Here is a 12,916-nt window from a genome sequence, read left to right on the forward strand (position 1 = left end):
GGCCAGAGGGGTCACATGCTGGTGTTTAGAGACTACTGAGGGCAGCAGGTGGCCAAAGCAGTGCTGTGGATGGGGTCTGGAGGGGATGTTGTGCTCACTCTCCACTTGTTTCCCAGGCAGCAGCAGCAGTGCCCTGGGCCTGCAGAGCCTGGGACTGTCCGGCCAGGCACCCAGCTCTTCCTCTCTGGACGCAGGAACCCTCTCTGACACCACAGCATCAGGTAACTGTCCACAGCAAGGAGCACGGCTCAGGGCCCCAGGACCCTCAGGCCTTGTTTCCACTGCTGTGAGAGTGTAATGGGCAGCTGCTTTGACAGGCCATTCTGGACTTCCTGCTTCTGCCTTGGCTTTAGAAATACGGGTGTGGAAGGCATAGTGGATACAGCTTGGCAACGGCGCTCATGGCTCCGCTTCCTTACACCTTGCATGCTGCCTGGCTTTAGCTAATTTCCCAAGGAAAGGCTGAGAGACCAGTGTCCCAGCAGATCGGCGACAGGGCTTAAATTATGGCTTTCAGTGTTCTTTGTCAGAGTTCTAACATCTTAGATAATATTAAAAGGGAGACAAGAAATAGAGCTCATACTTTTTAAACTTATCTTTTCACTAGCAAACAAAAGTGAAGCTACAAGTTGGATTGTGCTTCAAAATTCTTGATCAGTATGGACAACCATCAGGGATCTATGAGCTTGAGAGATAGGGTTTTTTATGGACAATTAAAATCCATAGGAAGTCTTCAGAACTTATTTTGCCTTTGTTTTCAATCTTTTCCCTACTCTGATTTAAACAGTTCTTTCCTGAATAGAGAGTTGAACTAAATGGAAATACCTAATCAATCCCCGAGTAATTTAAAGGTTGATTTATAGTGTTTCAGACTGATGCTTCCCTGTATTTGTTTTTTTTTTCTTTTGGGAATTTTACCCTGGATAGATAAGAAAGAGAGAAATTGGCTGTCCCTACCTGCTGCCATGGATTGTTGCTTTTCTTAGGTCTCTTCAGTTGCTGTCATTTCAGGCTTTGAGGTTGCTGTCATGTTGTGCCAGTTGTGTTCCTGTGCTCTGTGGCTGTCTTGGCTTTCCTCCCCCATGTATCTCATCCAGCATTTTCCTCCTGTCTCAGCTCAGCCCTGATCCTGGATGCTGTGGCTGTCTCTGGGGAATTTCCTTGCTTCATTATTAGCATCTGATGAGATCGATTAGGAGGTGTGAAATTTCCCAGTGAGCTCCCCTTTGGACCACTTGCTAAAAAAAACCAAAACGGGGTTGATTCAAGAGCTCATGCTAAGTGATTTCCTAACATAAGCACCAATTGACTGATCATAAAACAAATCCAATTAAAATTCAGTTCTAAGCTTTGAATGGTAATGGCTAGTTTCAGATCTCTCAGCAGGTGTCAGTAACACCTAAACAATGGTGACCATGAAGAATTTTAGCTAGAAAACTCAGCGTCCATGTCACAGATTCTTATTGAATCTCTGCACTGTTCTACTTGCATTGTAACGTAACAGCGAAGGAAATGCCCAGTGAACTGGGTTTTCTTCACTTCTGTCTAAGTACTGTTTGCAACGCACCGTGTATAGTGTTTGTTCCTGTTAGTGATTAACCAGAGAAACAAATCTTTCCCTTTTTTCTTTGATGACAGGACATATAAACTGCATTGTGTCCTCTGCACTATGTGGTTTGATGCTTTCACTCCAAGGAGGGGTTTTTACCTGTAACAGCTCTCGTTACTCTCTCAGCTCCAGCCTCAGACGACGAGGGCAGCACAGCAGCGACTGATGGTTCTACCCTTCGGACCTCTCCTGCTGACCATGGTGGTAGTGTGGGCTCGGAGAGCGGGGGAAGTGCAGTGGACTCAGTGGCTGGCGAGCACAGTGGTAATGTGCCTGGGGGTCCTGTCTCCTTGGGCAGAGGGTGGGGACAACATAGGTCCTGGGATTGCTTTTTGCAAAGAGAAGTTGTGGGGAATCATTGAAAGTTTTATGGAATTCATTTGACTTCAACCCTGGAGTTTCAAATGATCAGTAATAATGGCTTATGCTCAGTGAGGTTAGTATCGAAATGTTTGTAGGTTGCTTTTAATTATCTGTTAGTGGGGGAAAAGCAGTGACATGCATAATTCCAAATTGTGCTTAATCTAAAACAATTATGGTGTGACCTTGAAATGCATTATCCTCTGGTTTTTGTTCCTTATTTAATGGGGGAAGATATTTGTTTGGGCAATGCTATTGTTAATGATCTGATTTGTTAACATAACAGGCCATCTCTACAGTATACTAGCCAGATTAAGATGGGGGTCTAGTATGGAGGAGCATGACATTTCGGTGTCACCTTGTAAATCAGTCTGTGGTTAACAACTGGATATAGACAATTTTTATGGAGGAGATTAAGAGTAGCTGGTAATTTCTAGATTCCTATGTCAGTGTGTATTTCCTCTGAAGTATGAGATAGAAATTTATCAATATCTGAGATTAAGGTTGTTCCTGTAGGTGGGTCTCATGTATGGGGAAAGGTGAATGGCTGTCACGAGAATGATTTAACATAGTGTTGTGGGGCTTTAGCTTCATGTAGAAGAAAAAATTTTCTCATGCTAATAGTTATCTTCTAATCGTTGCTGACTTCAGAATGCACTGGATTCCATTACGCTATGGGAGTTGATTTGTGCTTTTATAACCATTTCCCTCTAGTATCTGGCCGGAGCAGTGCTTATGGTGATGCCACAGCTGAGGGGCATCCAGTTGGACCAGGAAGTGTCAGCTCAAGCACTGGCGCCATCAGCACCACCACTGGGCACCAGGAAGGAGACGGCTCGGAGGGAGAAGGAGAAGGGGAAGCTGAAGGAGATGTCCACACTAGCAACAGGTCGGGACTACTCATTCACAGTTAAGAGGTTTGCCTATCTGAGAATAGTTCAGGAATAGGAGGATTGATCAGTTGCAGGAGGTGGAGTGGTGATAATAATATGTTTGTTTTGAAATATAAAGATAATAAACTCATGAAACAGTTTAAAAATCTTAGAAAGTATTCTGGTTCTGCCGCGTTTGTCCTATTAGAATTATATCAGATCAATTACAGAGAGAATAGAAAATGGTTTCTTGAGGTTAGAAGTTTGAGACCGGTCTGAGCAAGAGCAAGACCCCATCTTTTTGAATAAAAATAAAATAAAAATTAAAATGCATATTTGAAGGTGTATATTTTTCTCTAAAATTCCCTCTTAACCTTGCTTTAGCTGCGGCCTACATATTTTGATAATGTTGTATTTTCATTACTGTTCAATTTAAACTGTTTTCTAAATTTTGTTGTAATTTAGTCTTTGGCGCATAGGATATTTAGAAGTATGTTACTAAATTTCCAAATGTTTGGAGATTTTCTACTTATCTATTTGTTTTTGATTTATGTTTTAATTTTACTGTGGTGGGGGGACATACGATGTGATTTCATTGCTTTGAAATGTCTTGAGATACATCATTGCTTCTAAAATGATATATCTTTCTCGGATTCTCAGTTGTAGGGAGGAGGGTCAAGTTAGGTAACCTAGCCATATTGGCAGTGGAAGTCTCTGTAGTGATTTTAAGTTAAATTTTATTCTTGAATAAGTTAATTAAATAATTGGTCAGTGAATTATTTTAAATAATAAAACTGAATTTTACTTTAAGTCACTAAAGAAAAGGAAATTGTGATTTTTGGTACAGTGTTTATTTTTTTGTTAAGTTTTAAGAGTACCATCTAAGAGTTTGAAAATAATCTTGATCCGGGTCCAGATTCAGCTCATTTTATTTTTTTTCTTTTTATATATATTCACATGTATGTTCTCCAAATCTGAAGACATCAATCCATCTCAAAGCAAATTCTTCCCTCATCCACTCCTGAGCAATTCTTATTCATTTATAGTCCCCATGTAGCTTGCCTAATTACTAATGGGTGCATGCCTGGACTTTTATGTGTTACTGTATTCTGAAGAACAATGAACTCATTCCTTTGAGTTCTTTTTGGAATGATAATCATTTATTATTCAAGTAAGACACTGTACTTTGTTTCACACTTGTTTCACACTTTTATTATTTTGAAAATATTTTGAATACCTACTAAGATATGTAATACGTGAATATTATTTAATATACTATTAATTAATACTAAAATAATAATATTTAATATACTAAGATATGTAATATGTGAATATATATTTAAAAAATATATATGGGTATATGGTTTCTTACAAATAGTCCCTAAGGTAAAATGAGGTGAGAACAGCTTACTAATTATGAAAGTGAATCCATTAATTCATTCCCCAACGGTACTCTTAATCTGCTTGAGATTGTGTGTTAGGTGAGACTTCCAACCAATTTATCAGTGGGACCTTAATTAATTTTCCTATTGGTCCTCTTGAATCATTGTGTTAGCTAGAGATCCAGAGGCATGCACTCAGTATAGAAAGTCTGCTGTATGTTTGCAGATGAACAAGGCTAGGTAGGGGCCAATTGAATATGCAAGAAAACTCATGGTTCCGGTAGGAAAGGGTGGTATTGAGATTGAATTTTTACACAAGGAAAATGATAGACAAGAGAGGAGAGAGGAAATAAGTGACTGGCCTTCCTAAGGACCTGGGAAACTTGACAAAGAAAGGGTTGGATCATTGTGCCACTGTGTATATAGAAAAATTCCAGAAAATAATGCCTGGAGGCAGAGTAGGGCCACGTGCTGGAAAAAGCCATAAATCTTGGTAATTGGAGGTTTGGTTTTGATACTGAGAATGACTAGGTCCTGATTGCTTGGGAAATATTTTGAACTTTCCTGTAGTAGGTTTTCTTTCAGTGCCATCAGTTGTATTTTAGAATAGTGTTGGTGCCTTTTAACAGATTGAGATCTTTCCTTTTATGTTGCTGATATACCAAATAGGCATTTCTTAACATTTTTTAAATGCTAGGATTGTCCGTAAGCGTTAAGCCCCTTGTTTACCGTGGTGGCATGGGGAAAGAACTATTCAGCTGGCTCCTGTTTGTGTACCAGCTCATGTTTCATATATTTTCCTTGGCCTTTTAGGCTGCACATGGTCCGTCTGATGCTGTTGGAGAGATTACTGCAGACCTTGCCTCAGTTACGAAATGTTGGAGGTGTCCGGGCCATCCCATACATGCAGGTATCCTTTAGTTCACCTGGGTCTGTCACACTGTAGTTGGACCATCCTTAAGCACGTTCACATCTCTCTTCCAGAGGACCTGGAAGGCTTTGTTTGGGTCACAGAATTATGGAGTACGATTTTGAGCTGTAAGTCACAGCCCTTCATTTTATAGATGAGAAGTCTAAGGGTCAGAAATTTTTTTAAAAATGCCTAAATTCATCCAGCTAGTTACTGATGAACCAGGAGCAGAAGCCTGCTCCTGTGAATCTTAGTTTCTAGTGTCTCTGTCTAAATATAGGTGAGTATTAGAGTGTCTTCCAATAGCTGTTGTTCCGCTTACTAGCTGCCTTCCTCAGAGGACAAAATTGTTCTTCAGTTCTTTGCTCAGTACACTGCCCTATCTCAGCTATTTTGGTTGGATGTAATATAGGTTAGTCAATGAATTTTACAAACTTCTTACAAAATTTTCTGTGATATCAAGCATGGCATATATCAAAATTTGACTCTTCTGACTCTGGACACTTAAGCTTTAGCTACCTGGAATTTAGAACACTCCAGTGGATTACAGTTATGGCTGACAGGAAGTCGGGAAGATTGGGATTTCTTCTGAAACGTTGTGTTTAGAGTTGTTGTTCTTTAGGAAATTGGCTTTTTTGTTTTCTCTGTCTTTGACTTCTAGGTCATTCTGATGCTCACTACAGATCTGGATGGAGAAGACGAGAAAGACAAGGGGGCCCTGGACAACCTACTCTCCCAGCTTATTGCTGAGCTGGGCATGGATAAGAAGGTAACATTTGAGAATCAACTGTGTGAGAAGCAGGATTGGCTAAGATCATGTCTCAGGTTTCCATTCCTCTCTCAGAGGAACTTCACCTAGTTTCAAGGGGTAACCATCCATTGAGGGTTCCAGTTCTACTGATCAACAAAAATGTATTCAGGGCCTGCTTTGGCCCAGGTATATTTTTGGGTTCTGGGCATAAATGAGGAACAAGATGAAGTTCCTACCCTCATAGACTTTTATAGCTCGATGAGGTGAAAACATTAAATCGGTTGTTTGTATCTTAATATGGCCTCCTAAGCGTATCGGACTCTAGGTACCCCAGGTATAGTCCCATAGATACATTGGAGCTTGTTTTGTCTCTGATTCAATCTGAGAAACATTTAGGGCTGATGGGCTTGAGGGAATCTTGTTCAGAGCATGCCTCAAACTTAAAGTAAGTGTAGGCTTCTGGGCTTCTGCTTTTGCCACAGGATGTCTCCAAGAAGAATGAGCGCAGTGCCCTGAATGAAGTCCATCTGGTAGTAATGAGACTCCTGAGTGTCTTCATGTCCCGCACCAAATCTGGATCCAAGTCTTCCATATGTGAGGTATTTTTGCTTTGAGCTTATGGGTTTGGGGAAAGGTAAGAGGATTGTCTGGTTGTTGCTAGGGTCGGGGCAGAGGTGATAGTTGTCTGTTAGAATAAAGCCATTGTTGCCTGAGGGGAGTAAGATTCTAAGCTGTCACCTCTTCAAGAGCAGAAGAACTTCCACCTTTTTCAGAATCCTTTCCAAGCCCTGGTATTTGCTAACAATCCCTCCAATGGAGGGGTTAAAGGGTTTGGAAGTTCCGTTATTGAAAAGCAGTAGCCTGTTCTGCAAGGCACAGAGTGGCTAAGAGGATTCCCCTAGTGTATGTTGCTATAAGGTATGGTAATAAAGCAGAAAGAAAGCGATGTGTGTGTGCTGAAAGGAGATTAGCACAAAGCAGAGAAGGTAGAAATTGAGGCTGAACTGCATCCAATCTTAATGAGCTTAGGAGCTGTGGGGTTTGCTGGAATTTGCAAGCCTCTCCTAATGGTCTTATTTACACTAGCTTTTCTCCTACTTTTTTATGCATGTGATCATTCACCCCCATGTCCTTTGGAAGCTGGTTTTATGGAAGAGCTCCTACGGGGGGTGGGGTTGTTAAGAAGTGCCTATAGTGGAAAGTTCTCTCTTCCCTTCTTAAAATGGGCTGCTTTTCTAGTTGCCCAAGGAAAAAGAAAGCCCATCCCTTCCTAGGGGAAATGTTATCTAATCCTTGCCTGTCTGGCTTCTGGCACATGTGCGTAACGAGGTTAGAGTTGAGAAAAAGTATTTGTTTCTTTTACCATGTGGTTGTTCAAAAAAGTTTTGAACAACTTTTTGAACAACTTCACAAATGTTTGAATTAGTTGGGAAACTTTCAATGCAAGAGACTGATTCACTCATTCCCATAATGGCTAAGACTATTGTAAATGTGAATTTCACACCGTCTTTACAAGTCATTTTTATTATTTGTGTGTTTTTTTCTCCCTCTTAGTCATCTTCCCTCATCTCCAGTGCCACAGCAGCAGCCCTGCTGAGTTCTGGGGCTGTGGACTACTGCCTGCATGTGCTCAAGTCTCTGCTGGAATATTGGAAGAGCCAACAGAATGATGAGGAGCCTGTGGTGACTAGCCAGTTGCTGAAACCACACACTACTTCATCCCCACCCGACATGAGCCCATTCTTTCTCCGTCAGTATGTGAAGGTGAGGTCTTTCCCTGGTCAAAGAAACACTCCTGTCCCTCCTCCAAAGCATCTTCTCTTGACTCTGCATAAAGCTGAAGGAGCTAAGGGTGAGGAGCCTCAGGAAGGAGCCAGCGTGCCTTGGGGGTTTAATCTCAGGATGATGTGTTAGATGATCACATCTCCCAGCCCGCTGTGGGATTCTGGTTCCTGCCACTTTGTAAACCCGAAGAATTGACAGAAATCAGGCAGTCATCTCATTTTCACATTAAGCTTTGTAGAAACAGATGAGAATGTATAAGGTAACGTCATTGGTGGTGGGTCATGCCCTCGTGTGTGTCAGGTATTTCCCCATGCTCCCTCCACGAAAAGGCCCTTGAACAGGCCTGTTAAGAAGATGCACTTTTTGGTTGGATGAGTTTGGGAACAAGTCCCATCTAGTGTTCTTCCTTAGCAGCCTTGAAGCATGGAGAAGTTCTGTCTAACCCCAGTAAGCCTCCGTTTCTACACCTAGAAAATGAGGATGCGAATGGTGTTTGCTTTATAGGGCTGTTGGGAGCATTGAATGAGGTTGTTTGTAAAGGACATGGCACGGTGCCTAGCATGTACCAATGCTCAGTAAATGTTAGTTATTATCACCCCTCCTTTCATCTTGAGACCATGTAGTGCCAGATGGGTTGGACCAGCTGTGCTTCTTACAGCCCACTCAGAATGGCTTTGGATATGGTAGCAATACGATAGGCATAAAATGTGACTCTCATTATGTCCTGCTCCTTTTTTTTTTTTTTTTGATAAATCTTTGGTGGTTTTCCATAACTTTTAGGGCAAAAACTTCTTTGAGGATGCAGCCACCCACTTGACTCTCTAGTTTTTTCACCTGCAACACCCTACTCAGCTTCTACCAGAGATGATATTGAGGCTTCCACACCGAATCAGAATTAGTCTGTGCATTTCCCCAGATGTGGCATGATGCCTTTGTACATGCTGTCCCTCCTGGAATTCATTCCTCTCCCTCTGCATCCCTTTCTTCCCCTATCTAGGTAATTCCTAGACCTTCTTCAAGAAAACCTTCCCTAACACACACTGCCCTGATACCAAGTCTGATCGAGAGAGCCTTTCCCTGGGTTTCCAGAGCACTCTGCACACGTTTGCTTGTCTGTCTTCCCCTCCAAACTATCCGCAAAAGCCATATGTTAGCGATACTGACACTTTCAGTACTTGGCACAGAGCCGGTGAATAACTGGGGATAGAATATAGGAGATACATTGTACCCTCAAACTCATAGATTCTTCTTGTGGGAACACATAGCTTGCAGGATAGCTGTTGTTTCCTCTATCCTTGAACCTCTCAGTACCTCTGCCTCTTTGTGTGGTGTGAACCCAGGAATCTTGACTGAATTTTGTGATCTTGGCCCCCTTGGTTTATTTAAATATTTCCTGTTAGCGTGGGAAATTTTGGTTGTGGGGAATGGAATATATTTCATAGAAGTCAGAAATCCTTACCCACTACCAGTTTTTCAATTCTAGCACAGATTTTTTGGTAACCAGAGTACAATCAAGTTAACATCAAAAACCACAGATTGAATGTTAGAACTTTTAGGAGCAGGGAGATCCGTCTTCACTGTAACCTTTGCATGTAATTAAGTTGCCCCCAGGAGCCTGGGGCCTTGTGGGTTTATAAGTTAAACTGTCCGTCAGTAGTGGCTCCAGCTTTGAAGGCACCCATTCCCAACTCCAACATGTAGTGTGCCTAGTGAGCAGTGAGTGCTTTTTTCTTAATTGTCATGGGAAGTTGGCAGTCATAAGTTCTCAAGCAAATATTCTTCTCTCAGGGTCACGCTGCTGATGTGTTTGAAGCCTATACTCAACTTCTAACAGAGATGGTCCTGCGGCTTCCATACCAAATCAAAAAGATCGCTGACACCAATTCTCGAATCCCACCTCCTGTCTTTGATCATTCATGGTTTTACTTTCTCTCAGAGGTAAGTGAAGGTCCCAGGTGGTGTGCCAGTCAAGGGGGGGACACACCTGCAGTTGCCTTTGTGGGCCCTTTCTTCCTACTCATTCGGTATCTGTGCCTGCACAGTTCCTCTCTCACCCTTCTAGGTCATGGTCTTGCCCTTCTGGAATATACTGTATGCTGGAACTGTGGAAGATGTGAATCAAAGCAAGCCATCTGCTTTAGTTTCTGATTCTGTATATTTAACTTTCCCCACTTGTGTGATAATGGGCAAGCTTAATAATTTAGGTTCCATCAGGAAGCAGAAAGTATACTAGTTACCTTAACAGGGATTTCAGTATGGGAAATTGTTTAAACAGCTTTTGGAACCAAAAAGACAAAAAGGAAACATTGAGGTAACACGGGTTAGTAACTACAAGAAGTAGCTATCAGCTGCCCCACGTGTGAAGAGGAGAGGTCAGCAGACTTGAGACATAGCTCTCTGAGGAGGCCATGCTCTGAGGGATGTGATGTGGTTGATTCTGGGAGTACCGAAAGAAGCTGGTGATTAGAGCCGACTGCAGCTGCCAGGTTGCAGGCTGTTGCTGGGACTGCAGGCAGACGGACAGGAGCAACCCCTTCTTTCTCCTCCTGCCTCCAGTTACCCTCCCTGCTGGCAGAACACGAGAGGGAGCCAACTGTCAGGCAGTGCAGTTCACATAATTCTGGACTGGGTACCATGGAGCAGAGTATGGGGGCGGGGGGTGGAGGCTGAGAGACAATAGCTTAATAACCAGCACAGCAAGCAAGAGGTAGATTAAGTCAGGGACAAATAATCTGTTAGCAAACCTCCAATGACTATTTGAAGTTATATAGTTGTAGCAACCCAACCTCTTTCTTAGCTCTTTTACTTGACAAAGAGATTTGGAATAGTTTTTTCTTTATAACTTCCCTTTGGGGGACTGGGGTGGCCAGCTTCCCTGTGGATCCCTGTAGGTCCCTAAGAACTTAAGGAAGAGGAGTGTGAATATTGCTATTTTCCTCTTTCTTTCTTTTTCTACCTTTCTTTCTCCTGGCTCCTTTAAAGAATACTTAAGTTCAGCAGAGGCTGGCTTGGCCAAGAGGAAATAGCTTGGTTTGTGTTTCTCACCATTTTTTTAATAACGGCTGATTAAAACCCAAGGTATAAGAGCCACTGTTGATGCAGATACAATCCCAGAGTTGTTTACTCTTCGTGTTGTTTGTCCCTCAAGTACCTGATGATCCAGCAGACTCCATTTGTGCGCCGCCAAGTCCGTAAACTTCTGCTCTTCATCTGTGGGTCAAAGGAGAAATACCGCCAGCTCCGGGATTTGCACACACTGGACTCCCATGTGCGTGGGATCAAGAAGCTGCTAGAAGAGCAGGGGATATTCCTCCGGGCGAGCGTGGTTACAGCCAGCTCAGGCTCCGCCTTGCAGTACGACACACTCATCAGCCTGGTACGAGGGCTAGGAGCTGGTAGGGCAGGGCGAGGGCATGTGGTGAGGCTCATCCAAGTGGCTAATGGGCTAGAACAGCACGGGGCTTGTAACTATTTAGAGAACGTTGTGGTAGGGGTGAGATCAGGGTAGATCCATAACCCCTGACGGAGCGCTGTACCAGATGTAGTTGGCTTCAGAGTGTGGGATTTCCCCTCAGCACTCCCACCCCGCCTGGCAGGTGGGGTGGCTTGAGCTTCTTACCAGTGCCATTTGCTCATATCACAGAGAGGACCTTCGGGGTTTTGCCCCTGAATACTAAATGGTGAAGGTTGGAGTATAAAAATGTATTGCTGCCCAAAAAGAAATTGTTTGGACTTAGGGGAATAAATTGAATATTTCGCATGTGAGCAATCTAGAAAGAATGTCTTTAATATTAATGACACCTAGCTTGCTCATGTAGTGTCCCTGCTATTGTGTTTGTAGCAAGAAAAGTAAACTGGATTGTAGTTTCTCAAGTCATGGTCTACCTTTGCCTGCCACCTTATTGAGTAGACTGAAGGTTCCCTGAAAACAAAGGGCCTTGCACTGGGAGCATAGAACAAAGGCAGGCTCAGTAAGAGCTGCAGTAGTGTGTGTACCTTGGTCCCAGGTTCACCAGACATCCCAGTGAGCACCTGCCTTGCACAGAATGTCATGTTCAGTTTGCAAACCATGACCATTCCTGGCAGCAGGTGTGGTGCTTGTTGGGCTCCCTGGTGGAATTACTCATTCCTACGATTGTTCCCATTTCAGATGGAGCATCTGAAAGCCTGCGCAGAGATTGCTGCCCAGCGAACCATCAACTGGCAGAAGTTCTGCATCAAAGATGACTGTAAGCAATGCTGCTCCTTTTGGTTGCTGTCATCTATTCATTCATTCCTTCAGGAACTATCTACTGAGGCATATTATGTGCTAAGCACTGAACTGGATCCTGGGGCTGGGGAACCTGTGGCCTCAAGGCTACATGTGGCCCTCCAGATCCCCAAGTGCAGCCCCTTGATCAAATCCAATCCTTTACTAAAAGTATTTGTTCTGTAAGATTTGGATTCAGTCAAAAGGCCACATTCAAGGATCTAGAAGGCCACATGTGGCCCCAAGGCCAGAGGTTTCCCTACTCCAGCTAGCAAAGAAGATAAGTAAAAATTTTGAAGAGTGATGAGGGCTGATAGTTAAAATTTGGGGTGCCATAGGAGCACAAAGTAGAGGAACATGTGACTTCTAGGTTGTAGCAGTAAAGCTCAAGAGGAATAGGTGGCATCTAGAGACTCCCTTATTCAAAGGAGCGGGAGCTGGATCCAGTCTGTTTGTAGTTGTTACAGTGCTTTTCAGAGATTTCCACAGAGGCTATAACTTCTCTGCAACATCCAGCAGAGAGAACTTGGATAAGAAAGCTGGTGGGAATAGGGCGGTCTCGGCTGTATGGAGAAGTTGCTCCTGGTCTTGTGTGTAAGTCTCGTTGGTGTCATCTCAGAGCTGAGCTGCGTCTCCTCTGCTTACAGCCGTCCTGTACTTCCTCCTCCAAGTCAGTTTCCTCGTGGACGAGGGCGTGTCTCCGGTACTGCTGCAGCTGCTGTCCTGCGCTCTGTGCGGCAGCAAGGTGCTCGCTGCGCTGGCGGCTTCTGCAGGGTCCTCCAGTGCTGCTTCCTCCGCCCCTGTGGCTGCCAGTTCCGGACAAGCCACAGCACAGTCCAAGTCTTCCACTAAAAAGAGCAAGAAAGAGGAAAAGGAAAAGGAGAAAGATGGTGAGGGTCACTCTCTTGTCTTGGTAACCATGGTGATGTGTTTAAAGTTCTCTTGGAGCACATGGTTTATTCTGTTCTTCTGAAAGGTTTTTATCTTGATTTACAAGG

General features: G+C 43.4%; 1 protein-coding gene across 7 annotated transcripts in view; it reads left to right on the forward strand.

The window, feature by feature from the left end:
- Positions 1–12,916, forward strand: part of UBR4 (ubiquitin protein ligase E3 component n-recognin 4) — a 126,419-nt gene that overhangs the window by 66,154 nt on the left and 47,349 nt on the right. For 5 of the 7 annotated variants that reach the window (XM_045548561.1, XM_045548568.1, XM_045548566.1 and 2 more), the window contains 11 exons: positions 117–221; positions 1,736–1,873; positions 2,684–2,858; positions 5,037–5,133; positions 5,795–5,902; positions 6,367–6,483; positions 7,439–7,648; positions 9,458–9,607; positions 10,818–11,045; positions 11,820–11,898; positions 12,566–12,808. In XM_045548561.1, coding sequence (XP_045404517.1) covers positions 117–221; positions 1,736–1,873; positions 2,684–2,858; positions 5,037–5,133; positions 5,795–5,902; positions 6,367–6,483; positions 7,439–7,648; positions 9,458–9,607; positions 10,818–11,045; positions 11,820–11,898; positions 12,566–12,808 — 1,650 coding nt within the window. The remainder of the gene's footprint in view (positions 1–116; positions 222–1,735; positions 1,874–2,683; positions 2,859–5,036; positions 5,134–5,794; positions 5,903–6,366; positions 6,484–7,438; positions 7,649–9,457; positions 9,608–10,817; positions 11,046–11,819; positions 11,899–12,565; positions 12,809–12,916) is intronic. The other 2 variants (XM_045548564.1, XM_045548563.1) reach the window with 2 other exon arrangements.

The sequence above is a fragment of the Lemur catta genome, chromosome 3 (assembly GCF_020740605.2).
Source record: "Lemur catta isolate mLemCat1 chromosome 3, mLemCat1.pri, whole genome shotgun sequence".
NCBI classification, from domain to species: domain Eukaryota; kingdom Metazoa; phylum Chordata; class Mammalia; order Primates; family Lemuridae; genus Lemur; species Lemur catta.